This window comes from Trichosurus vulpecula, chromosome 4 (assembly GCF_011100635.1).
Source record: "Trichosurus vulpecula isolate mTriVul1 chromosome 4, mTriVul1.pri, whole genome shotgun sequence".
NCBI classification, from domain to species: domain Eukaryota; kingdom Metazoa; phylum Chordata; class Mammalia; order Diprotodontia; family Phalangeridae; genus Trichosurus; species Trichosurus vulpecula.
The window spans coordinates 291,574,323-291,600,081 of record NC_050576.1 but is presented as its reverse complement, the minus strand read 5'-3'; the positions used below and the strand labels follow the sequence as shown (position 1 = coordinate 291,600,081).

General features: G+C 36.6%; 1 protein-coding gene across 3 annotated transcripts in view; it reads right to left on the bottom strand.

Annotated features, from left to right (window-relative positions):
• Positions 1-25,759, bottom strand: part of KANSL1L (KAT8 regulatory NSL complex subunit 1 like) — a 159,459-nt gene that overhangs the window by 38,362 nt on the left and 95,338 nt on the right. For all 3 annotated transcript variants that reach the window (XM_036753199.1, XM_036753198.1, XM_036753197.1), the window contains exon 5: positions 21,267-21,471. In XM_036753199.1, coding sequence (XP_036609094.1) covers positions 21,267-21,471 — 205 coding nt within the window. The remainder of the gene's footprint in view (positions 1-21,266; positions 21,472-25,759) is intronic.

Below are 25,759 nucleotides of genomic sequence, written 5' to 3'. Positions count from 1 at the left end.
GCTCTGTCCTGTGCCCTCTTCTCTTTTTTTCTCTATCCTCTCTCACTTGGTGATTTCATCAGATTCCAGCAGTCCAAATATCACCTCTATGAAGAGGACTCTCAGATCTAGATACCCATCCCTAATCCCTCTTGGGAGGTCTAGTCAAACATCACCAATTGCCTATTGGACATTTCACACTGGAGGCCACATAGGCATCTCAAATTCAACAAAACAAAGCTCACTATTTCCCTCTCCCCTCAAGTTCACTCCTCTTCTGAATTCCTCTGCTACTGATGAGAGCACCACCACTACCCTCCCAGGCACCCAGGTGCCTAGACTCCTTGACTTCTTACTCTCACTTATCCAATATGTCTAATCTATTGTTAAATCTTGTTTTTTTCCTCAACAATCTCTTCAAATACATTGTCCAGTCATCATCCCACTTCAGGGTTCCACCACCTCTTATGTGCATGACTGCAATGGTTGCTTGGTTATTGTCTTTTGTTCTTGAAGAGGACCAAAATGACATCACTATACTAGAGTCAAGTTTCAATGTGTTCAACTGTGGCTGATCAGACCAATATGAGCTCAGAATGGTCTACCACAGATCAGGCACAAACAGTCCATGTGAACATTTGGGGTGAATACTCCATATCTGTGCATCCTGCATTTCCTTTGACCTGTCTCAATTCTGCTTTGCTCATAGAGCACAGCACCTTCTCCGATCTGGGCACACCACGTTGAGCTGTCCTGAGCCAGTGTCTCCATGTCACACAATCAATTCCAGAGTTCTTAAGAGAGACCTTGAGAGTTTCCCTGTTCTGACCACTATGTGAATGCTTGCCCTGTGGGAGTTCTCCATAAAATAGTCTTTTTGGCAAGCGTAGGTTTTGCATTCAAACAACATGACCAGCCCATCGGAGTTGCACTTTCTGAAGCAGAGTTTGAATGCTTGGCAGTTTAGTTTGAGTAAGGACCTCAGTGTCTGGTACCTTATCCTTCCAGGTGATCTTCAGAATCTTTTTAAGACAATTCAAATGGAAACTATTCATTTTTCTGGCATGGTGCTGGTATACTGTCCGGGCTTCATAGGCATACAACAATGAGGTCAGCAAAAACAACTCGTAGACCTTCAGTTTGGTAGTCAGTCTAATACCTCTTCTCTCCATAATTTCCTTCAGAGCCTCCCAAACACTGAGCTAGCTCTGGCAATGCATGTGTCAACCTCTTCATCAATGAGTACATCGATAGGAAAGTACACTACCAAGGTAAGTGAACTTAACCCCAGCATTCGAAACTTCTCCATTTGCTGTAACTGATGGTTCCACATATGGATGGTGTGGTGGTGGCAGATGGAGCACTTGTGTTTTCTTGGTGTTAATTGTTAAGGCAAAATTAGCATAAGCAGCAGAGAATCAATCCATAATTTGTTGCATATCAGCTTCACACGCTGCATTGAGTACACAATCATCTGCAAACAGAAAATCATGCACCAACACTACCTTCAGTTTGTTATTGGCTTGTAGCCTTTTCAAGTTGAAGAATTCATCTCAGTGTGGTAGCTGACCTCGATGCCATGTTCATCCTCATTGAAAGCATTTGACAACATGGCTAAAAGCATCATGCTAAAAAGCATGGAAGCAAGCACACGGTCTTGTTTCAATCCATTGGTAACTGGAAAGGCACAAGAGCATTGTCCATTATCCAGAATCCAGGCAAGCATGCCGTCATGAAATTGTTGCACAGTGCTGATGAACTTCTCTGGGCAATAACTGCAATAACTTCCTAATTGGTCTCCCCTGCCTCAAGTTTCTCCCTACTCTAATCTATCCTCCAAATACTGCCAAGTAATTTTCCTAAAGCATTGTTTGCACCACAACTCTCTCCTATTTTATAAGCTCCAGAGGCTTCATATTAATTCTAGGATCAAATATGAATTCCTGCTTTTTTTTAAAGCTCTTCACAACTTAGCTTGCAGTCCAGCCAAAAGGGCCTTCTAGTTTTTCCTCATACTACAAGCCATCACTAGTCTCCCTCACTGATTGTCTGTCTCCAATGTCTGGAATGCTCTTCCTCCTCACTTCCACCACTTGGAATCTTTGGCTTCGTTAAATTAACTAGAACATCCAAAGCCTTTGACCCAGAGATTCCAATACAAGGCATAGCCTCTCAAGGAGATCACTAATAAGAAGAAAACTCCTACATATAGAAAAATACTTCGAGCAGCATTTTTGGTGGTAGCAAAGAATTAAAAATAAAGTAGATGCCTACTGATTACAGAATAGCTAAGCAACTTGTTTTTCATGAATGTAAAGTGGAATATTACTGTGCTGTAAGAAGTGATTAATATGATTGCAGAAAGCATAGAAAGATTCACAAGATCTGATGCAAAGTAAGCAGAGCCAAAAAGCAATATGTGCAATGACAACAACGTAAATAAAAAGAACAAAAACCAAAAACCAATCAAAGGTAAATGTTGCAAAATTACAAGAACAAACGTGGCTCCGAAGAAGAGATATAAGGTGACGTCCCTAACCCACTCTATCAAAAGGACCTTCAGAGGTGTAGAATATTCCATATTCTTTCAATGAATTAATCTGTTTTGCTGACTGTTTTTTCCTCTTCCTCTTTCTTACAGCTCTCTGGGTGGGAAGAGGAAGAGGGAGAGGGGTACTGGGAGAAATTTTAGTGATGTAAAAAAATAAATCAGTAAAATTTTATTAAAAAAAAAACTTTGGCTGTGTTCAAGACTCAGCCAAAATGCCAACTTTTTTAGGAAGCCTTTTCTGGTCCCCCTACCTGTTAGTGCCTTTCTCTCTACTGTTACCTTTTTCTATATTCCTAGTTACGTGTATGTTGACATCCACCCCCATCCCACCCCCGACTAGAACATAAGTTTTTTGAGGGCAAAAGCAGCTTTTTCTTCATATCATCGGCACCTTAGAGCTATGCTTGGCATATAGAAAGCACTTAATAAGTATTTTCTGACTAACTGATTAAATGTAGGAAAGTATTTAAACTCTTTAGATTTAAAATCAAGGGCCCTGGCTTCAACTCTCACCTTTGCTATGTAATACCTAGGCGATGTTGGGTCAGTTACTTTACCATTCTGAGCCTGACTCATAAAAAGTGATGGGATCTCTAAGGTTCCTTCCAGATCCAAATCTATGATCCTACAAATCACTGAAAGTCTTACTATCTCTTCTAGGAATCATGAGGAATCATACTTTCTAAAAGAAAAAAAGGGGGGGGGGTCTTCCTTGTCCCTTCTGAAAATCTTAGCAGAGGGAGCAGTGTTGTAGATAGGAACTACAGGACAGAAGCAGTAGGTTACAGACTAAACAAACAAGTCAGAGTTTAAATAACAGTGAGCAGGAGATACAATTGAGCCTGAGGAACTTCATGTACTCTTCCTTCTGCTGTACTGGGTGGCTTTCAAGTTTCTCTCATCCTCAAATTAGAATGCCAGGCAATCTCTTCACTGAAATGATGCCTAGTTTACCACATTCAAATACATAACAGTATTAAAATAAAAATATGAGAGCAAAAGATGAATATGTATTATATTATTGAGAAGCCTAAGTTTTTCAACATGAAGTTTTCATTTCATAGCAAGAGTTTCACCAATACCATATTCTTCTTAGAATATTAGGTATTTATGTTAAATTTTAAGTTGTTTATATTTAATTAAAACCTTATAAGTATTACATAATCTATAAAGTACATCTATCTAACATGAATTTTCTCATTTAATTGTACAGGACTGCTGTCATTTAAAAATGGTCACAAAATAACTTCTTCACAATAATTCCCTGACACAGGCATTGCAAGGATTATATTATTTTTAAATATCAGAAAATTGAGTCATAAAAAGAAGATTAAATGACTTAACCAAAGTCACCTGACACCAAGTCTAGTGGGGTTTTTTTTCATGAAACCATATTCTGATGATATTTTTAATTTTTATTTTGAAATACTTTTAGCCTTGAGTGCTAGCACAGCATAGTAGATAGAAAGGAAGACCAGGGTTCATTACTGACTCTGATGCTTACTGGCTGGGGACCCCTGGGCAAGTCACTCAAGCTCTCAGTAGTCTGACAGCTCTTTAAAACTTTTAAGGTATGAAACAGATATTAATCTATTATTGGCAGATGAAGTTTCCTCATCTGGGAGTCTCCTAAAAATTATAGGTTCAACCACTAATCTTATTTAGACTTATCAAATTTCTTGAATTGTCCAGAAGTCTTCCCCAAACCCAAATAAACTCATTCCTTGACTAAGTTATTTTTCACCCTCAAGGGATGTTAGGAAGCTCCCGTGCTCAGTCAAATTCTCCTTGCTGCTATGTGCCATCTGCCACTTCCAAAGCTCAATTCAGGAGTGCATGAACAGACATTTATGCTTAGGACCTAATACTATTCTTCTTTAACAGGTACACTAACAATTTTGACTCACCCCACAGTTGTTCTTTGCATTTGGTGGTATACTTCCATGAGGCATAGCACAAAGCATAAGATTTAAAATTAACAAAGAAAGAATGTTAGGCCTTCTTGGGAGGGAAAGAGTACCATAAACAGAATATAAACAAAGTTCATGTTTTGTTTTGTTTTTTCAGACCATCACCTTTTGAATACAATTTTCTGACTCTAGGAAACACTTTAGACAGTCCATTACCACTAATGGAAAAATCTACCTTTGGAATAAGGCCTTTTAGTAGGTTTTATTAACAAATTAAAAAAAAACACTTTTAAAAACTTTGATCACTCCTCATCAGGATGGGAATACAGACAGGCTCTCCATTACAGCATTGACTATACAGTAACACAATTTTATTATTAACCAACAAATAATATTTCTTAGGTACTCAGAGTATATAATGTGCTGAGGGTTGTACATAGGTTAAAAAGACAAACAGGCAAAATCCTAATAAAAGCAAGTATATGGCTTCTGAGATCTTGTGTTCAACAATAATCCTTCATTATTCTCACCACTCCCAATCTCAAAAATCCTTAATTACTCACAAAAAAATGATATACTGCAAGGGCTCTAGGAACCTAAGAGTTATCACAGAATTTCACAGTTGGAAGGAATCTCATATGCCATCTACTCTGATCCACACTTGAAAAAAGTATCCCCTCTATAACATATTCAATAAATGGCCATCCCACATTTGCCTGAATACCTCTGAGAATGGAGAACCTGTTATCTCCTGTGGCAGCCCATTCAAATTGTCATTGGACAATTCTAATCATTAGGAATTTTTTCTTTTAATCAAACCTGAATGTACCTTTTTTTTTTTTTAAACACAACTTCTACCTGTTTCTCCTGGTTCTCCTCTTAAGGGCCAAGGGGAACAAACCTGATCTCCTTTCTGCCTGACAGCCCTTCAAACACTTGAAGACAATTATCAGGAATATCCCCCCCACCCAAGTCTTCTATTTTCCAGGCTAAGCTAAAAATTGTACTCTAGTTTCTTTAATTGGTCCTCACGTAGCATAAATTAAGGCCCTTCACAATACTGATGTCTTTCTGAATCCTTTCAAGCTTTTCAATGCCCATCCTAAACTGTGGTATACTGACAAGAACCCGGCACTCTCCATGAGGTCTAACTGGGGCAGGGTAGAGTAGAATCATCACCTCCTCACTATTTTTGAATTGAGACAGCATAGGGCAATGGATAGAGCACTAGACTTAGAGTCGGAAAGACCTAGGTTCAAATCTTGCCTCCTGTGTGACCTGGGCATTTCGCTTAACCTTTTATGGTCATGAATTTACAAAAGTGAAGAAAATTTACATTTTTAAAAAAGGTTTTATTCAAAGATTAACACTGAACAATACAGCTAAAATTACTTAGCAATTATTTACATTTAAATTAATATCAATTTATAAAGCATCACAATAATTTTATAATTACTCCCACTTAAGGTACTTAACCTGGGCTGCATTCACTTTTTTCAATATAACTGATTTTCTTTACAATGCTATATATTTTATTTTATGAATTTAAAAATATTATTCTTAGAAGGGGTCAGCAGGTTTGACTAGATGACTAAAGGGGTCTATGATACAAAAAAGTTAAGAACCTCTCCTCTTAAGTGCTTATCAGGATTCTTTGTTTTCCATCTATTCTCATTCACTTTTCTTCTTATATGGTTATAGTATATACTCCATTCTTCTACTTCTGCTTTCGGTTTCACATTATTTTGTAGAGATATTTTCAGTTCTTTTTATCTCTTATACCTGTTTGTTTTAATACATCAATGACCTCACTTTAACCATTCCCCTCTTGTTGGACAATTAGGTTGTTTCTAGTTTTTTACAATAATGGATAATGCTTATATAATTTTTATAGTACTTTCAAGGTATATTCTCAACAGTGAAATTGCTGGGTCAAGGGACAATGGAACCTTTTCAAGTTGGTTTTCAACCTCTTACATACTTGTTACCCCCATTAGAACATTTTGTTTTTCTATTCGTATTTCTATGGTTTAGCACAGTGCTTTTCACATACAGAACATTTGAAAACTATCCCTCCTTCCTTCCTATTTATTCATCTGTAAAATGAGGAGGTTAGAGTCCATTGAGTTTTAGTCCTCTTCCAGCTCTAAAGCTGGATGTTTTGGATGCTATGGATACTGTGCCTCTTTTAATGAATCCTAGTGGCATGAGCTTTATGGGTTCCTATTGAGCTAGAGGTACAGTAAGACCTATGCTTTTCAAACTGCTGTCTATACTCTACCTGTGATTTTGAGCTTCTTGATGATATTCTTATAAGACTATGCTAATACTTTGAGTATTCATCCTGTTACCTGATCCTATTTCCATCTTTTGAACTTTTTTTTTGGTTGGTGGGTTCTCATGTGTCCACATTAGTCTCTCCAGATCATCCATCTCCCCTCACCTCTACCTCATCCCATATTTCTTCCACATTGAAACTGTTTCTCTTTGTGTCTTCTGAATTTCATTTTTGAGAACATTAAATACCTACTTGGCTTCCTTCCCCTGTAGAATTTTACACAATAAGATCCCTGCCTACCTTTTCTCTGAACCCTTTGAAGTCTGTCCTCCCCAAATCTAGGTGACAAAATATGACTTCCCAACTTTGCTCTCCTTTACCACAAATTCTAACATGACATGATCACTTTGCCTCAATGTGCCCATAATTGCCACAAAAGCAACCAGTTCTTCCTTCTTGATAAGATCAGATCCAGGATAGATTTTCTCCGAATTCATTCTTTCATCTTTTATTATTTTTCCTATTTTGAGGGTGGATTATTTGTGGTACCTTAGGAAATTTGCCACTATTCCATCTTTCACAAAATGTACTTATTCTTTGCCCTTTTTCTCTGCCTTCCTTCTTCCCTTTCCAAGATTTCCTTCACTTCATTTCTTCTGTCAGTTCTTAGGCAACCAGTGTTAACTATGGCTGCTGCTAGACTTTCTATATTAACATATGTAAGCATGTGTATGTATGTATGTATGTGTATGTATAAGGCCTATATTATCACTATGTTCCAAGTACTTTTCATTTGGCAATTTGTTACACAGGGACAGAGATGGACTGAGAAATAGTTTTCTGCAGAGGAAAATGTATTTTTTTTTAGCAACATAGTCATTACACTTTTAGCCTGAAGAAAATTTTAAGTTAATCAATTAATAAGCATTTCTAAAGCACTTTCATTATGTGCTAGTCATTGCTGACAAAAATTCAGAAGTGCGATATTTCCTTCCCTGAGAATACAACAGGTTAATAGATGAATAAATACTAGATACATACCAAATAAACACACAATTTTTAGGGGTCAAGCACAAACAATTGAAAGAATGAGAAAAGCCTTCTTTGCAGCAGCTTAACTAGGGATTCCAAAGGACATTAAATGAGGAAAGAGAATATTCCAAGCATATGGGAAGAACAGTCTGTGAAAAGGCATGGAGGTGGGATTGTCATGCACAGGAAATAGAATATGGGCCAATTTGGACAGACTGGAGAATATATGTAGTAAAGTAATATAAAATTGGAAACAAAACCAGATCTTTCAAAATCCAAGGTACATCCTGAACAAAAAAGATTCTCCTGAGCTATGGAGATTACTCTTAGGGAACTATCAAGGTCAGAAAAACAATTTTTAAAAAGTTGTAAGAAAAGGCAGAATATAATTAACATTTCCATAAATGACTGTTGTATGATATCATATTCTTCATAAGAATATTTAAAAAATACAACTTTCCATTCAAGGCAAATGCTCAAAGAATATGAAGTTTTCAAAAGAGATACAAACAAATAATAACCGTATGAAAAAGCTGTGCAAAATCACTAACAATCAGAGAAATGTAAATTAAAGCCACTCAAAGGTATCAAAACTCATACCCATAAACTATGAAATTAACAAAGATAAAGTCAATATTGGGCTTTGGGAAAATAAGTATGCTAGTTCATTGCTGGTGGAGCTATGAATTGCTCCAATCAATGTGAAAATCAATTGGAATTATGCAAGAAAAATTACTAAACTGTTCATATGTTTAGGCCTCAAGATATTTAATGAGATTCTACCCCAAAGAAGTTAATGCTAACAAGAAAAGCCCCTTCTGTATCAAAATATTCACAGAATCCCTGTAGGTGATAAGAAAATGCTAGAAACAAGATATGTATCAAATGACTATGGGGAATGGTGGACCGAATTGTATACTGTATGAACAGAAGAGGAGATTATTGCTCCAGAAGGAATATGAATATGAAGAATTCAGGGAAACATGGAAAATGTACAAAGTAATGCAATTCAACTCAATAAATATTTACTAAGTGTTTGCTATGTGCGAGGTGCAAGGCATTGTGCAAAGCGAAGAAAGTGGAACCAAAAGGACACTAAACACAACATGTGAATGGGACAACACTAACAGTCAGTGAAACTCGGGTCAAATCTAAGATGAAGCTGGTGGGCACCTACAGAATTAAAGCACAGTCTTCATTTCTGTTAACAGTCTTTAAGTGACAGAAGTGGGAAGTCAGACATTTTTTCAGTTGTAGTCACTCTATGACTAGAAAGTCCTGCCAACTGCTATGGGGGAAACATGTCTGGGTGCTGGAAGAGAAATATCTGTTTATCAAAACAGCAATTAAAAACATGGTTCCCTTGCTGCATTTATCCTAGCCCATATGCAAATTCAATCATCATAATACTGTCTTGCTTGCTTTCTCTAATGTCATTTTGAACATGCTGCTGTGGTCTGCTTCACATGACTCCCTATATCCCTTACAGAAGCTGGTGCTTTAGCAATGATGTTCTGGCTTAAACAACTTGACAGTATTTTTCTTATCAGATATATGGCTCCCTTAAACCTTTCTATTGTTCATTCATTAGAGTTAAAATATTTATCACTAGCTAGATAACTTTATTTGAAAAGATACAAATAGCTTTGCTTTTAAGTATCAATGAGGAATTGGTCATACTGTCTATAACATATGAAAAAGCCCCCCCACCCAGCCCCTAACTCTAGGGTGCTCTTCTACACACCTGAATTAATAAAATAACCAATGTTGTCATTGCTCAGTTCTTTTTCAGCATTGTCCAACTCTTTGTGACCCCATTTAGGGCTTTCTTGGCAGAGATACTGGAGTAGTTTGCCATTTCCTTCTCTAACTTGTTTTACAAATGAGGAAACCTAGGTCACACAGCTAGTAAGTATCCAGGGCCAGGTTTGATCTCAGGAAAATGAGTGTTCCTGATACTCTATCCAAAGATGAGGAGTCTTCCAGACTTCAGGACTGATACTCTATCCACCATGCTACCACAGCTGCTTACACAAATGAACTCCCATCAGTAAGAGAGACTTTCCAATAATGGAAATATTCATTTAAAACATTCAAAAATCAAATTCCTTCATAACTTCTTCATTTATATTAATGACACCATTATTCTCAAAAGTTCAAAATTTTGAAGGCATCTTGAACTCTTCCCTCTCCTTCAACCCTCACACTGAATTACCAAATCCTTAATCTTCTTGTGAAATGAGTTGCCTACTCAAGAACCTACAGGAAATCTAAGCATTACCCTTACCAGCCTGTATATACACCTCTTTACCTTCCAAAGTGGTCTGATCTTGGTGTTTATGAATGTTGCACGTGTGTGTTTTGAGGGGTAGAGGGTGTCAGTATGGACAGGAAACATGCTCAAATAAATCTATACATTTAAAAAAGGAGTGTATTTACTTCTGTGATTTATTCATTGCACAAGCTTTAAATGACAACCAAAGAGTAATTAGTACTTGTGAAGATGTATAACAGAGAATAACTGGGTTTTTTTTTTTGCTGAAATAGATCTTATTTTATCCTTTTTGTTGGACAATTCCTTTGTTAATGTACAGGAGTTGGAAGATGAAGAATCTATATTTGATCTAAATAAACAACTGTCTTTGCTTGGTTTTAGAACTAGAAAAAAAAAGAAATTTAAGCATTACTTTCATTTCAAGACCCTCCATAATCTGATTGCTCCTAATTTATCTAACTCTATGACCCACCATTATCTTTTAAATGAATTCTGCTTTAATCAAGTCATTCTCCTTACTGATTCTCCCAAATACTATGTTTACTCTGTGTCATTTGTTCTTGCTTTTTCTGTCTGCAATGCTCCATCATCTTCTACTCTTTTTTTATTCCTACCTTCTGGTCATTTGTTAGAGCTAAAGCTACAATCCCTTCTGAGAAACTTTCATCAATGACCCCTGACAACATTAATTTTTCCCTTCCACAAGCAGCCTATATCATTTCTCCATAGGCATTTTTTAAATTCAAAATATTTAAAATGCTGTTGATTTGTCAATTACATTCATTAAGTACCTAATATATGCCAAGAATGAGTGTTGGCATAGAATAAGGGAGTATGATTTGCTCAGGTCAGGTCCCTGGATCTCATCCATATCAGTAGGACTTATGATTCTTTTTCAAATGGGTACTTCTTTAGGAATACAGAAAAATACAGAAAAAAACATGATTCCCTGGAACCAGATCCAGACACTAACTGGCAGGTTCCAAGGGACATATATAAAATCACCAAACAAGAGGGTGCAGTATCCCCAAAAGTAGTAAGATGATGCCCAGAATCACACAGTTAGGCAAACGCTGACTGTGAAGCAGTGAAATATTTATTATCAACAATAATCTGGCTATATATTTGTTAATTGAAAAACAAGTTAAAAAATAACCTGGCCAGCCAAAACAGAGGTAAACAGGCATACTAGTTCAGCAGATCAGCAGCATGCCTGACACTGATTATTTTATCAGCCAGTACCCATAACTTTTATGGTGACAGGAAATGTCAGATGATTAAAACCCATGCTAACTGCTTCTCTGCCTCAATCCTGTCTCTTCAGGTTTATATATTTCTTAGTCAAGTATGTTTTTCTAAGTGTTCCTAAGTGGCCATCAAATGTGTTGGTAACATGTATCAGTTGTGAATTAAGTTGAACCAGCTCATATGCAGATAAAAGGAAAATGTCAGAAGGGACAGGAAAAGTTATATCTAATTAGTAAGGCAGCCATGGAATTCTTCTGATCGGAAAACTCTGATATATTTTTATATAATTAAGATTTTAATATTAAAGAGCAAGCTATTAAGAAAATTAGAAGAGAAGCAGCTGTCTCACAGCTTTCAGCAGGGGATATATGCTTAACCAAACAAGGGATAGAGGCAATTACAAAAGAAAACATATAACTTTGATTACCTGAAGCTAAAAAGCTTCCGCACAAACGAAATTAGTATCTCTAGGTTAAGGGAAGCAACTGAATAGGGAAAAAATAACCTTTGTATCAAATTTCTCTAATTAAAAGTTGTTATCCAAGATAACTAATACACATACACAAGTGTGTGTGTGTGTGTGTGTGTGTGTGTGTGTGTGTGTGTGGTAATGACTAAGAGCCATTCTCCAATAGATAAATGGTCAAACGATATGAACAATTCTCAAAAGAACAGTGCTCCAAATCACTAATAATTAATAAAAGAAGTACAAATTAAACCAACTTTGACATTTCACGTCCTACCCTGTAAATTGGCAAAAGTGACCAAAAAAAGCAAGTCAATGTTGGAAGGATTATGAAATTATAGGCACACTAATACACTGTTGGTGAAGCTGTGAAATAGTAAAACCATTTTGAAAACAATGTATAATTATGGAAATAATGACTAAAACGTCCATACACTTTGAACTAGAGCCTCTGTCTTATACCACAAGCTTATACCACAAGGAAGCAAGCCATCGATAAAAAAAAGTCTTCATATACACTAAAATATTTATAGCAGCACTTTTTTGAGTAAGTGCCCATCAACTGGAGAATAGCTAAACTAATTGTGGTATATGAATGTAATGGAGTATTACTGTATTGCAAGAAATGATGACGTGATAAATACAGAGAATCATGGAAAGATCTATATGCACTGTTGGCAAAATGAAGTGTACAGAGCCAAGAAAACAATATACACAATGACTACAACAATGCAAGTGGAAAGAACAACCACACACATCCAAAAAATCAAAAGTGAACACTGCAAAATTATATAGATCAAACATGACTCAAATAAAGAGAGATCAGAGGCCACTCCCAATCCACTCCTGCGTGGAGGTGAAGAGTGGAAGGTATTGCAAACTGCACATGCTTTTGGACTTTTTCAATGTATTGATAAGTTGTGCTGATTTTTTCCTCTTTTCTTTTTTTGTCTTTAAAAAATATTATTTGACCAATGGGATGGCTTCCTGGAGAGAAGGAAAGAAATAGTAGGGAAAACTATGATTATATAAAATATAAAAGACATTGATAAAAACTTTATATATAAAAATATGGCTATTGAAATAACTTTTAAGAACAAGTTCAAAATCCCCGGGTTGGGAACCGGCGTGCTAAGAGATAAAAAACAAAAGGTCTGAGATTGCTGGCAAGTGTTTTGAAGTTTCCCAATGCTTGGAAAATTATTATTTAGTATTTGTTAATATAGTGTCGCTTCTTTCAAAATCAGTGCTTGAGAATAAGTCAAATACTTTTTTAGAGGGTAAGGTAGACATGAACCATATAAACCATATAAAGGCATATAAAGGAGAAGGTGCGAGGGTGTCTGTAATCACATACCCCAACAGTCCTGGAGCACTTAGAATTGAAGGAGTTCAAAGAATGTATATATCTCTTAAAGAAGGGGTAGGAAAAACTTTATTTTTATAGGGCTGTGAAGCCACCAAGGAGGGATGTAGGGGGAAAAGGAAAGGGAATCAAACAATATCCACATAATTAAAAAAGCAACTTAATGTGTGACTTTTTATTTTAAAGAAATGTTATCAGTTTTTAAATAAGCAAAAAACATTGTTGACAAAATAAATAACAAAAATAGTGTTAATTTATTTGTAACTCCTGGCCCAGAATAGAAAGAGAGCTTAGAATTCATGTAATCCAATCCCTTCCTTTCGAAAATAAAGAAATTCAGTTTCAGAGAATCTAAATGTCTTGCCCAAGGTCACCTGCTAGATGGCCCTACAGGACAGGTATCATTAAATTTAGGGCTCAATCAAACCTATGGGCTAGAGATTTTCTCTCTTCTTCATTTCCCTCATGTGTCTATCTAGTGCCATGTATTAACTTAGGCATTATAAGAATTGGGCTCAATGGGTCAGTTATTAAAGACTTCATTTTTTCTTTAAAATGATTCTTACAATATCTCCACTTATATCTGTAGTACATGTTTATTTATGTGCTGTCCCAAACGTCTTAATGTAGTTTTAAGCTTCAGCTGAAATTCATACATAATAAGATAAAATTCATAATAAGTTAAAATTTAAAACCACACTGAGACTTTTTGAACAATCTATATATGTATGTGTGTATATTTATATCTAAAAAATTAGCTTATACTTGTAAAAGCAAAATTTTAGCAACATCATTTGATTTACCCTAACTGATCCTTAAAAAAAAAAATAAAATCTCATAATTTATGCAATTATCTTTATGACCATCTAATGTTGTTGGTATGATACATCTAAGGAACATCAACAGTACATATGACATTTTATTAAATGTTGAGAAAAATGACTTGGCAATTTAAGTTATCTAGGTCAACAAAGAGGAGGATATTTAAAGCCAAAGAACTGTTTTTGATTATTTCATAGGAGTAAAATACATTTCTTAATTCTTCTCAAAATTTCCTTCATGCTGCAAACAAGTTATATGATCCACCCTAACCAGTTATATGAGAAAGAAAATAGATAATCAGCTACATGGTATTATTGTACAACCTGCCTTCAAATATCATTCTGTCCTACTGTGTGAATTTCCTTTAGCATAGATTTATTTTATTGGGTTAAATAATCACTGTTCCCATAGCAGTCATTTATTAAAATTAAAGTGCCCTAAGAAGACTAATTTTCAAAATTATTCATGAATATTTTCTTAAATTAGCAAACCAATTTATTGGAACCCAAAGGAAATTAAAAAATGAATACTTAAATTATGATTTGGAGGGGCAGGGAAGAAGATATATTGGTCAGATTGTGGCAAGGCTTGAGAGGACAAGTTTAAATGGAATGCCATCTGATGACACATGAGGACACTAGGCCATAAGGGTTGTAAGGAAACACTGAAAAGGTAGAGAGATACAAAAAGGAAAGTGGAGATGTTTTAGACAATGAAACTTCACATTTTTGCCTAGGGCATATATGAACTAATGAGCTAAGTGACCAAACATTTTAAATAATGCTTCTCCTCATCATTTCCCACACTGCTTTCTGGACTACATCATCTCCAGGTACTCAGCATTCTGCAAGATGAAATCAACACAGAAATCACACCTCCTCAGATTATTTCTTCACCTCCCCACCTCTCATGACTTCATCATGTTCTTGTGCTGGGTAACTTCTCCCTCTCCCTTCTCCTTTTCAGTTTATGTGTTGTCACCCCATTAGATTGTGAGTTCCTTTATGGAAGGGACTGTCATAACTTTCTTTGTATCCTCAGCATTTACCACAGTACCTGGCAAATAGTAGGTACTTAATAAATGTTATTAATCTCTTTTGAACACTTATTTATACACACACATACACACACCCCCGTATTTCAACAAAGTTCAAATTCATTGGCCTAACCTAAAAAGAAATATAGTAAACTGCCATATGGTATTATCTACTTTATGTTATTCCCTGATATAGTAAAGGCAGACAATTGTGCTATGTTAAATCCACAGAAGGTGCTTCCTTAAAAATATTATAAGTTCACAGTTAGGTAAATAATGTTTTCCTCTTTAGTTGTTACATAAATGAGAAATATTGATTGAAAGAAAGATTATTAATATTATTAATATCTAAAATAAGAATCATGCAGTAGTATTATTTTGGATGATAATCTTCCCATTTCAGGTGAAAACCTTGACTCATTAGCTTGTAAAAACTTTAGCCATACGTGTTTATTCATATTTATAAACCTGTGGTATATCAAAAGACATACAAACAACCATGATAATATGTTTAAAATGGCAGTATACTATGTATTTCATAGAAAATGAAAACACACTGACAAGGTCTAAACATATTCCATTCAATTCAACAAATATTTAATAAACACCTACTATGTGCTAGGCACTGTAGTCGAATTTGGGATGTAGAGATAAAAAAAATTGCTTCCTGCTCCTAAAGACTTTATAAGTGAATTTGGAGAGACATGTATTATTAAAACAAATATGATACAAGGTAGAATGCAAAAGAGAGCTGTAAGAAAAGTTTGAAGAATGACTTCCAGTTGGGAGAAATTAGGGCAAACTTTAAGGAGGAGGCAGAATTTGAGCTGGGTCTCGAAGGAAGAGGCTATCAACAGTCAGAGTATTTTCTAAGAGCAGGGGATGGCCAGGCTGTGCAAATCACAAAGAAAGTAGAGAATAGGAGGGATGAGGGAGCAGATATGCTACTCTAGCTGAAATAGAACAAGGAGTACACAAAGGGCACAGGTCTGAAATGAGGCTAGCATTTTCGGACACATTTTTCTTTTCCTTGTCCTTCACTTTAGTTTCCACATCCTGTGTATTCTACCTTCACAACATAGCTTTCACTGTTCCCTTCTCCCTCTTCACACTGTCAGCACCTCGGTTCAGGCCCTCCATCACTACTCCCTTGGATATGATAATAGCCTCCTAAATGAGTTCCCTGCCTCCAGTCTTACTCTTCTTTGACCCAGCTTTTAAACAGCTATCAAAATAATCTTCCTAAGGCACAAGTGTGACCATGTCATTCTCTTGTTCAAAAATCTTCAGTGGGTCCCTAACATACCTGGAACAAAATGCAAATTCCTTAGCCTGGCACTTGGATCTCTCAAAAAGATGGCTTCAAACTATCTTTCCAGCTTCATTTCACTTTACTCACTTTCATACATTCTATGTTCCAACCAAATGGATAACTAGTTGTTTCTTGAACTAAACATGCCATCTCCACAATTATAATTCCTACATGCTCTCTGCTATCCTCATAATTTCTTTTTGCAATCCCTTTAAGGTTCTGTTTGGGTGCTACTTCTTCCAGAAAGCCTTTCATGATCCCCCCAGCTAAAAATGTTATCTCTTCAAATGTTTTCTAAGCACTTTGTGCACTTCCATCACCATTCTCTCTTTCCCTCCCTCCCCCTTCCCATGTACTCCTCTTTTTCTCTTCCTCCTTGACCATGATTTTTTCATAGTAGATACCTACACTACTTCAATTCACTAGATTAGTCAACTCAAGAAAATAATGGGGCACTTCATAAGGTGCTCTAAGGCAGGAACCTGTCATTACCTTGATTAGCTCATATTAGCTTCTAATAAGGGCAAATTTCTCCTTCAAAGACAATACTCCTGAATTCACAGGCTTTCCTTACCTTCTCTTCTTCTCCAGCAATGATCCTTTGTCCATTTTCTCTACTTTTGCCCCATACACAACAGATGGAGATGGGGAATGCCCCTGTGATTTCTTTTGTATAGGGAACTCCCACATAAGGAAATTTTGTCTCCCGATGCAGGTAAACAACTATGCAATCTCTAGTCTTAAAAATTTCCTAAAGTAGATGCGTCCAGATTAAAATATAATAGGAAAATGCTTGGCAAGAGTTCCTATTTGAGTTTGACACCACAGGCCTAGAGCATTGAGAAATTAAGTGACTTCTCTGGGGTCAGCCAGTACAGGTCAGAGACGGGGCTAGAACCCACGTCTTCCTATATCCAAAGCCATTTTTTTATCCCCTGCACCATGCCAGCTCTCACATGCAGAATTAAATTATTTTAGATTGTAAATTCCATGAGAATAGTAACAATATCTTTAATTATTTTTATCTCCCTAAGAATGTAATGTACAGTAAATGCTTTAAAAGTGATTGTTGAATGAATGACTCTATGATAAGCTTATTGGGCATTTTGATTTACAAGATCATACACACATATTTGTGTATATACTTGGTGTAATTTACAGATACAGTCTGATGTTTTGTTCTGTTTTCTTGACACAAGTTTAAAAGGAGACAACTTTTCACCTATTCAGAGAATTGCACCGTATTGTTTAAATGAGTTAATTTTTTTTGAAAAGGATTCCCTTTAAAAATTAGTATCCGGTTTAGATGTTAGATGGAAATCTGCCAGAAGTGTTCATACCAAGACTCTACAGATCCAGATAATACCTACCAGTCAAATATCATATGGGATGAAGAAGTTCTTTCCCTGGAGAGGGAAAAATGACTATTTTTTTTTCATTAAACAAGTATCACTAAGGGATTTCCATACTATTAGGCAAGCATGGTGTGGCTATCATCTTTACTTCTATCCTTTGCCAAACTATGAAGAGCAGAGAGGACTGGGGAATTAGAGAGACATCAGTTCTAAGAGTTACAATGCAGAAAGCAAAAGGTTCTTAGTTAAAGCCCACAGGATCAAGTTTCTCTTACAAAGACTGTGCTCAAGTGTATACAGAATTTTATCATCATCTCTTCTCTACTAGAAGTACCTCTTTCTTTCACACTGCCCATTTTTGCCCAGTTCCCAATAGGTCAACATGCCTAACTAATTCTAAAATCTATTAGATTATGAACATCATGAGAACTTGGAACATATCTTTAATTACCTTTGCATTTCCCCTAAATTTAGCATGGTGCTTTGCAAATAGTAGATGATTGTTAAATGAAAGATTATTATCTTTTCAACTGCTCTAGAATTAAGCATAACTTTTAGTATTTTGCAAAGGATTGAAGGATGAAAGATTAAAGGGATTTTGACACCTGGTAAAGTTGGCGAGGGATCTTAAAGCCTTTGCTAAATTTTAGAGTAACCAAGGTAGATCAAAAAAGAGTTGTTCTTCCAAAGCTCAGAAATATTACTTGGGTTAGATAAAGCAGAAATTGTTAACAGTATCACTGATAAATGTAACAAGTATACTGAGGTGTTTATATTCTTTTAATCCTTGCTCTAATGGTATTCTACTCCTTGTGTGTTCCAGAAGTCTTTGTGATGTTTTAAGCTATTAGAACTTAAGACATTAAATTAATATTTTAAGCTACTAAAACTTCACTAAGACTCTTGGGACACTGTATAGTAGCTATATGTCGTTAGGTTTGTTTTTACAGAAAGAAAATACAATTAAGTGGCAAGTTGATGATGATGCATTCTCAGTTAAATATGTAAAGCCTCATCATTTAAACCAGGTACTATAGTCACATACAGTAGTAGCTTATTTAAATTAGGTGAAAATAAACTATTGTGCTTTTTAGACTCATAAACCCAAACATAAAAGTAATGATAAACAAGTTTTAAATCACCAAATAATCACTTTTAGGTGCTTCCTGTTGTCACTGTGCACATATACCAGAGATCTCTTTTTAATCTAGGTCTGAATAGGGTTCTTAACCTAGGGTGCATTAAATTATTTTTAAAAATATTTTGATAACTTTATTTCAATATGATTGGTTTCCTTTGTAATCTTATGTATTTTACTTTATACACTTAAAACATTATTCTGAGAAAAAGGTCCATAAGCTTTAGAGACTGCCAAAGGGATCCATGACACAAAAAAGGTTTAAAAACTCTGCTCTAGACCCTTGGTCTCACTTTTTCCTTCTTACTCCATCCTACTTTTACCCCCATGATCAGACTAAGCTCTCCATCAACCGCTTATATTTGTAAAGGAGTGAGGTCTTTATCTCTTTAGGTCATAGGCTGATCCTCTTTGGCTCAGTGCCAGAACACCCATCACCATCTGATGAGATAGTGTTTAGAGAAGAAAAAAAAGTACCCATCAATCCATAATCATTGTGGGGAAAGAAGAATCCTTGGATCATGGTTCTAGAGTTCATACTTTCACAAAGTGCCTTGCATTCTACTACTATAATGTGTGTTTTTGCCCTAATTTAAGCTTTCTTACTGGAAACAGCAATAGGACATGTTATGGAAAAACACTCAAGTAGTCTGTGTTTGCATATTTGGATGAAGATGTATAGATAAGGCCTATTTCCCCCTATGTCCTCCAGGTGCCATTCATCCAGCTTATTATGAAACCACTAAGATAAGGAAACTCAACTAGGCCTCTCCTTAGCCACCAGCTTCCTCTGGCTAGCCTTTCTACCCACAGGTCTTCCAAAGCAATCCTTTGACTCTGTTGTTGCCATAGCATCCTGCACTGCCTATCCTTTCCATAGTTCTGATGTGAATGGTAAGCTAGGTCTCCAAAGCCACATGGCTTAAATCTGGGGCAGCTGCTTTAAAATGGCATTTGGGCTGGTGCCAGGGCTGTCTTTCCACAGTGCTCTACTAGCTTCCTAATCTTGTCTGACACCTAGGCCAAGAAAGCAAGGGCACAGTCCACATAGCAGTGTTACTAGAGGAGCCAGAGGATGGCTAATCTGGTAGGTAATTGGGGACCCAGAAAGATGCAACGAGGACAACTAGAATGCAAATTGGAAGACATTCAGTCTGAAAAACAATGAAGTTGATACTTAGGAAGAAAAAGTAGGAGGCAAGTAGGTAGAAACTAGCCAGGTAGTAATGAGAGCAAAGAAACTGAATACTAGAACTCAGTTTTTTTCCTGTTGAGTACAAGAAACAGGCGGAAGCTGAGCCAGCTAGGTGGCGCAGTGAGTACGTCACCAGCCCTGGGGTCAGGAGGACCTATGTTCAAATCTGACCTCAGACACTTGACACACTGACTTAGCTGTGTGACCTGAGGCAAGTCACTTAACCCCAATTGCCTTGCCTTCCCCCCCCTCAAAAAAAAAAAAAAAGAATCAGATGAAGGAAGAAACAGGGAGTGTAATACAGATTCATTTGTGCTCTACAGTGCCCAGGAGGGCAAGCAAGGGATCTGTGCAATCAACAACTGACAAATGGTGCTGCGCAAATCACTTCAACACAAAATGGAGGTGGTAATTTTTTTTTTTTTTTTTGCCACAGAAAGTACACGGAGGGAAGAGGTGTCTAGGGGAAACTGTAATTTCATTGGTGTGGTCCAGAAAAGAAATTGCCTCTATCAATACAAACTGGCAACTGTTCTGCAACTTACAGTGAAAGAATCTCTGTGGCATTAAAAAGTTAAGTCAGTCAATAAGTCAACAAGCATTTATTAAGCACTATGTACCAGGCCCTGTGCTCACTACCAGGGACATGTGAAAGGCACAAAACATGATCCCTGTCCTCAAGAAGCACACATTCTAATGGAAGATACAACATGAAAATCACAATGTTCATATATCAGATATATTAAGAGTAGATGGAAGGTAGTCTCAGAGGCAAGGCACTTGTTAGGGTGGCTGGAGGGAGGAGAAGGAAGAACCAAGAAAGTCCTCCTGCAAAATGTGGAGTACGTGGAAAGTGAAATGTGTCTGGAGTGATTTGCTTAGGGTCATGTGGCCGGTATATCTCAGAGGTGAGACCTAAACCCAGGTCTTTCTAAGGTCTTTCTTATCCAGCCACTGGCCTATGGCTCCAATCAGAATCCCCTGTGATTTCTGAAGGCAATCAAGGCTAACCCTTTCTGGATCTTAGGACCCAAAGATCAAAGGGCCCTTATATATCATCTAGTTTAACAACCTTATTTTATAGATAAAGTCCCAAAAGGGTTTCCCAAGATCATACAGTTAGTAAGTAGCTGAGTCAGAATTAGAACTCAAATCTTTGATTCCAAATCCAAGTCTGACCACTAAACCACGCTGAATGAGTAATGATTTCTTTTTAAATTGTGTACAATGAGTATCCTATCTTATATGATATGTACAAATGTTGATATCTCTGTTTATGTCTTCTCACCAAAAATAATCTTACCTTTGGAATCCAATAACAAGCAGGGCTCAATCTGTAGAGCTTTCGTTTGTGGAAACTCTGGAGTGGCCTTGTTCGGGCTGCTGTGCTCATGAGAGTCAAGGATGGAGATCTCAGTCTTGTTCTGTCTTTTCTCCTTTTCTTAATGTGCTTCTGGTTAAGTAACCAGCTACTGGAGGAAGAGAGCTCATCTAAATTCTCTGAAGCACTGAAATGCCATGAAATAATTGGGGAAAAAATCAGACAAAAAGGAAAAAGAAAACTAAATTTAAATTGCCTTAACTCTATTACAACTGCAGAAAACCAATGCTAGTTAATCCTGTTATGATGGTTAGTGGTAGAATTGAGAGAAAGTAATTAGGTATTAAAAATTCCAATTTCACTCCTACTACTGACATGTTGGTGTTATAAAAATCACTTCCACTTCTTTTTTTCTCCTATGAAACAAAAACTTCTCTAGACCAAATAATTATTATATGACTTACAATGGCAAGACTTTAAAAATGGCTAATGATGGAAATGGGTATCTGCCTCCTTTTATTTCCTATAACAATAAATGTGTCAGCCAATCAACAATCATATTTTAAGCACTTACTATGTACCAGGCACTGTGGTAAGTGCTGAGGATACAAAGAAAAGCAAATTACACCTCAAAAATATCAAAGAAAGAGGAAAAGGGCCCATCCTGCAAAGTGGCTCTTTTTTGTAAAAAGAAAGAATTGTAAACTAAGTTAGCCAGTGCTCATGTACTAGGGAATGGTTGAACAAATTATGGTATGTGAATATTATTCTTACGGTATAGGAATATTATTGTGCCATAAGAAATGATGAAAAGGACAGTTTTAGGAAAAACCTGGAAAGATTTGTATGAACTGATGTAGTTTGAAGTGAGCAGGCCAGGAGAATAATTTATATAATATCAACAATGCCGTAAAAACAAACAATTGAAAGCCTAATCAACTCTGATGAATGCAATGACCATTCATGAGTCTAGGGAACTATGATGAAGCTACCCACCTTCTGTCAGGAGTGAGTTTTTTTCTAATGGGGAAGAGAAAATAAATTTTCACTATTAAAAAATTAAAACCAAATTTAATTTTTTAAAAGGCAAAAAAGTTTCTGCTCTTGAAGAATGTACCTTATAATGGAGAAGACTAGTAACTAGATACATACAATAACTAGCTACATATGGTACTCTGAGAGAAGAGATTAAAAGCTTAGAAACAACGAAAGGCCTACTGAAAAAGGTGGAATTTAAGCTGAGTTTTATAGGAAGTAAGAGACTTCTTACAAGTGGAGGGAAAGGAGCAGAGCATTCCTGGCTTGGAGGACAACCAGTGCAAAAGCAGAGAGATGGGAGATGGACTGTCGAATTCAAAGGAACTGACAGTGGGCCAATGTGGCTGAATCACAGGGTTCATGGAAGAGAGTAAAATGTAAGAAGACTAAAAAAGTAGGAAAGGGCCAGGACATGAAGGGCTTTAAGCGCCAAACAGAAGGCTTCATATATGATCCAGAGGTAACAGAAACCACTGGAGCTCATTGAGCAGGGGGTAACATGGTCAGACATACACTAGAAAAAAAATCACCCTGGCGGCTGAGTAGTGGATGGACTGAAGTGGACAGAGACTTGAGACAGGGAGACCAGGGAGAAAGCCATTGTAACAATCTAGGCAAGAGGCAATGAGGGTCTGAAAGAGTGGGGAGGCTGTGTGAGTGGAAAGAAGGGGATATATAAATGAGATGCTGTAAAGGTAAAAACTGACAAGCTTTGCCAATCATTTGGTTAAGTGGGGTGAGAGTGAGCATTTAAGGATGACACTGAAGGTAGGAGTCAAGGTGACTAGAACGCTGGCACCCTTGACAGGAATAGGGAAATTTTGAAAAGGGGAAGATTTAGAAGGAAAGAAAATTAGTTCTGTTTTGGAGTTCTGTTCGAGTCCAAGATATTTATGGGACATTCATTAGGGTGGTTGGTGATGCATGGGAACTGTCTGCATAGAAGTGATAATTGAACCCATGGGAGTTGATGAGGTCACCAAGTGAGATAGAATAGAAGGAAAAGAGAAAAGGGCCCAAGACAGAGGTGTGCAGGAAATTTACAGCTAATAAATATGACAAGGATGAAGAACCAGCTAAAGAGACTGAGGGGTGGTCAGCTAGACAAGAGGAGAACCATTAAAGAGCAATGTCATGAAAACCTAGAGAAGAGAGTACTCAAGAGGATGGAGCTTAGCCACAAAAGGGAGGAGAGACATAGGACAATGACTATCAAGGATGGTAGGAAGAAGCGAGGAGATTTTTAAGGATGGCCATATGTGCAGGCAGCATGGAGGGAGATGGTAGGCACTACCTTCACAAATGAAACCTTTCCTGATCTACCCAACTGCTAGTGTTTTCCCCCCTAAATAACTTTGTATGTATTTGTATGAACCTTCTCTAAGTTTATATAGGTACATGTTGTTACCCCATTAGAATGTAAACTTCTTGAGGAGAGGGACTGTTTCATTTTTGTCTTTGTATTGTCAGCAACTATCACAGTGCTTGGCATATGATGGGAGTTTTTAAAATACTTGCTGACTTACTGGATAATAAATTGGACAATAAGCTCCATTAACTCTATTACCTCTAAGATCAAATAGAAACTCCTAGTTTGGCATTTACAGCCTTTCACAACTTGGCCCCAACCTACCTGTACAGCCTCTTTATATGTCTCTACCCTTCACACACTCTTATCATCCTGATGTTCTTCCCAAAGGAAATTCTACTTCCTACCACCATATTTTTCACAGGCTATATCTCACATGCCTAAAATATTCTTCCTCCTCACCTCTGCCTCTTAAAATCCTTAGTTCACTTCAAATCTAACTTAAGCACCGCCTACACAAAACCTTTCCTGATCTCTCTTGCTACTATTTCTCTCCTCCCCCATGCCTCCAAATTACTAATTTTGTATATATTTTCTACATGTGTATATATATATACATATACCTATCTATGCATATACACATATACCTATACACACATATATACACCAAGGAATCATTCTAGAATCAGGTATCATGTGCAATTAGACCATCAACTGGTTAAAACCCATTGATACTAGATGGGAAGAATGAAAATATGTAAGAGGTCACTTCTAGCTTTGGAATTATGATCCTATGAATGTAGAAGAACACTATATGTGATTATAGAATTTCTGCTCTGACTAGCTTAATTAAACATGCAAAGGGTCATCACCAGTAGATTGGCCACTTGGTAATGACTTCTTTGGCCGTGGTATCCCATGAAAGGAATCTTGTGTAAACAATTTCCACTTTTGCAGTGGTGTAAAAGGAAGTAGAGGGTGCTAAAAATCAGTTTCTAGACCATCCATACAACATTTACTTAGCTGTTTATACTCTAAACACAAGCTCTCTATTCAGTGACCAACAAATTTAAAATTATTGGAGGATATGAACTATATTAATCTCAACATTTTCACTGTAAGTGAACTTGGAAGACAGAGAAGGAAGGTATAGCTAAATAGGAGGGATCGTAGCTTCTCTTAGGAAAAATAACTAAATAAAAGTGTTGGAGTTTATTTTATCATTTTTCCAAAGACAACAAGAATCCTCATTTCATGGGGAATCTGGTTATCTTGTATTGTTGTGCTTGTAAGAATTTGCTAAAAGGTCACTATGAAAGCAAATGTAAACTTACGAGCCAACATTTGTTGAGGAAAACAAAGAGGTAAAGAAATTATACAAAGAGCTTCCTAAGACTCTGCAAATGAAATAAAAATATATTTTTATACTTGTAACTTCAGTGCAAAGGTGGGAATTGGTGAGGTTAGTAAAAAATATGGTTCAAGAGTAAGAAATGAGAGAAGCCAAAGACTTTTAGCCTACACAGAAATCTCACACCTAAACATTAGGAATATTTTCTTTGAGAAAATAATTGAAAGGCATTCAACATAGGAAGCACTGAATAGCACCAACCTCTGTTCCAAGGCCCCATTCTCCTGATATGAAATCCTTGCACAGAACACTATTTCAGGAGAGGGTCCATTTTAGTCACAACTCTACTGTTTGGACTTCCTTGGCAATGGCCTATCCTCCCTGCCTCCCAGCTTTTCAGCTCCCCTTTATGTGTTACCTTCTCCTATTAGAATGTAAGTTCCTTGAGGGCAGGGACTGTCTGGTTTGTTTATATTTGTATCTCCAGCACATAAGTACATTGTCTTGCACATAAAGGGTTAATCCATGTTTTATCTAGCATCAAAAATAAAATAAAATTGAGCATATTTTATCTGACAGAAAATTGCTCCTTGCGGTGGGAACAATTGCTTAATCAGTTGTCCATATATAGTCATACCACCATTGTGATAAGGCAATGATAAAAAATCATTCAAAGACAGAATGAAAATGAGAAAAAGATATGGTATGCAATTTAAACAACCTCAACTTCAATTATTTAAATTAATGATTACAAAAAATAGGAAGGTTCTTGTTTAA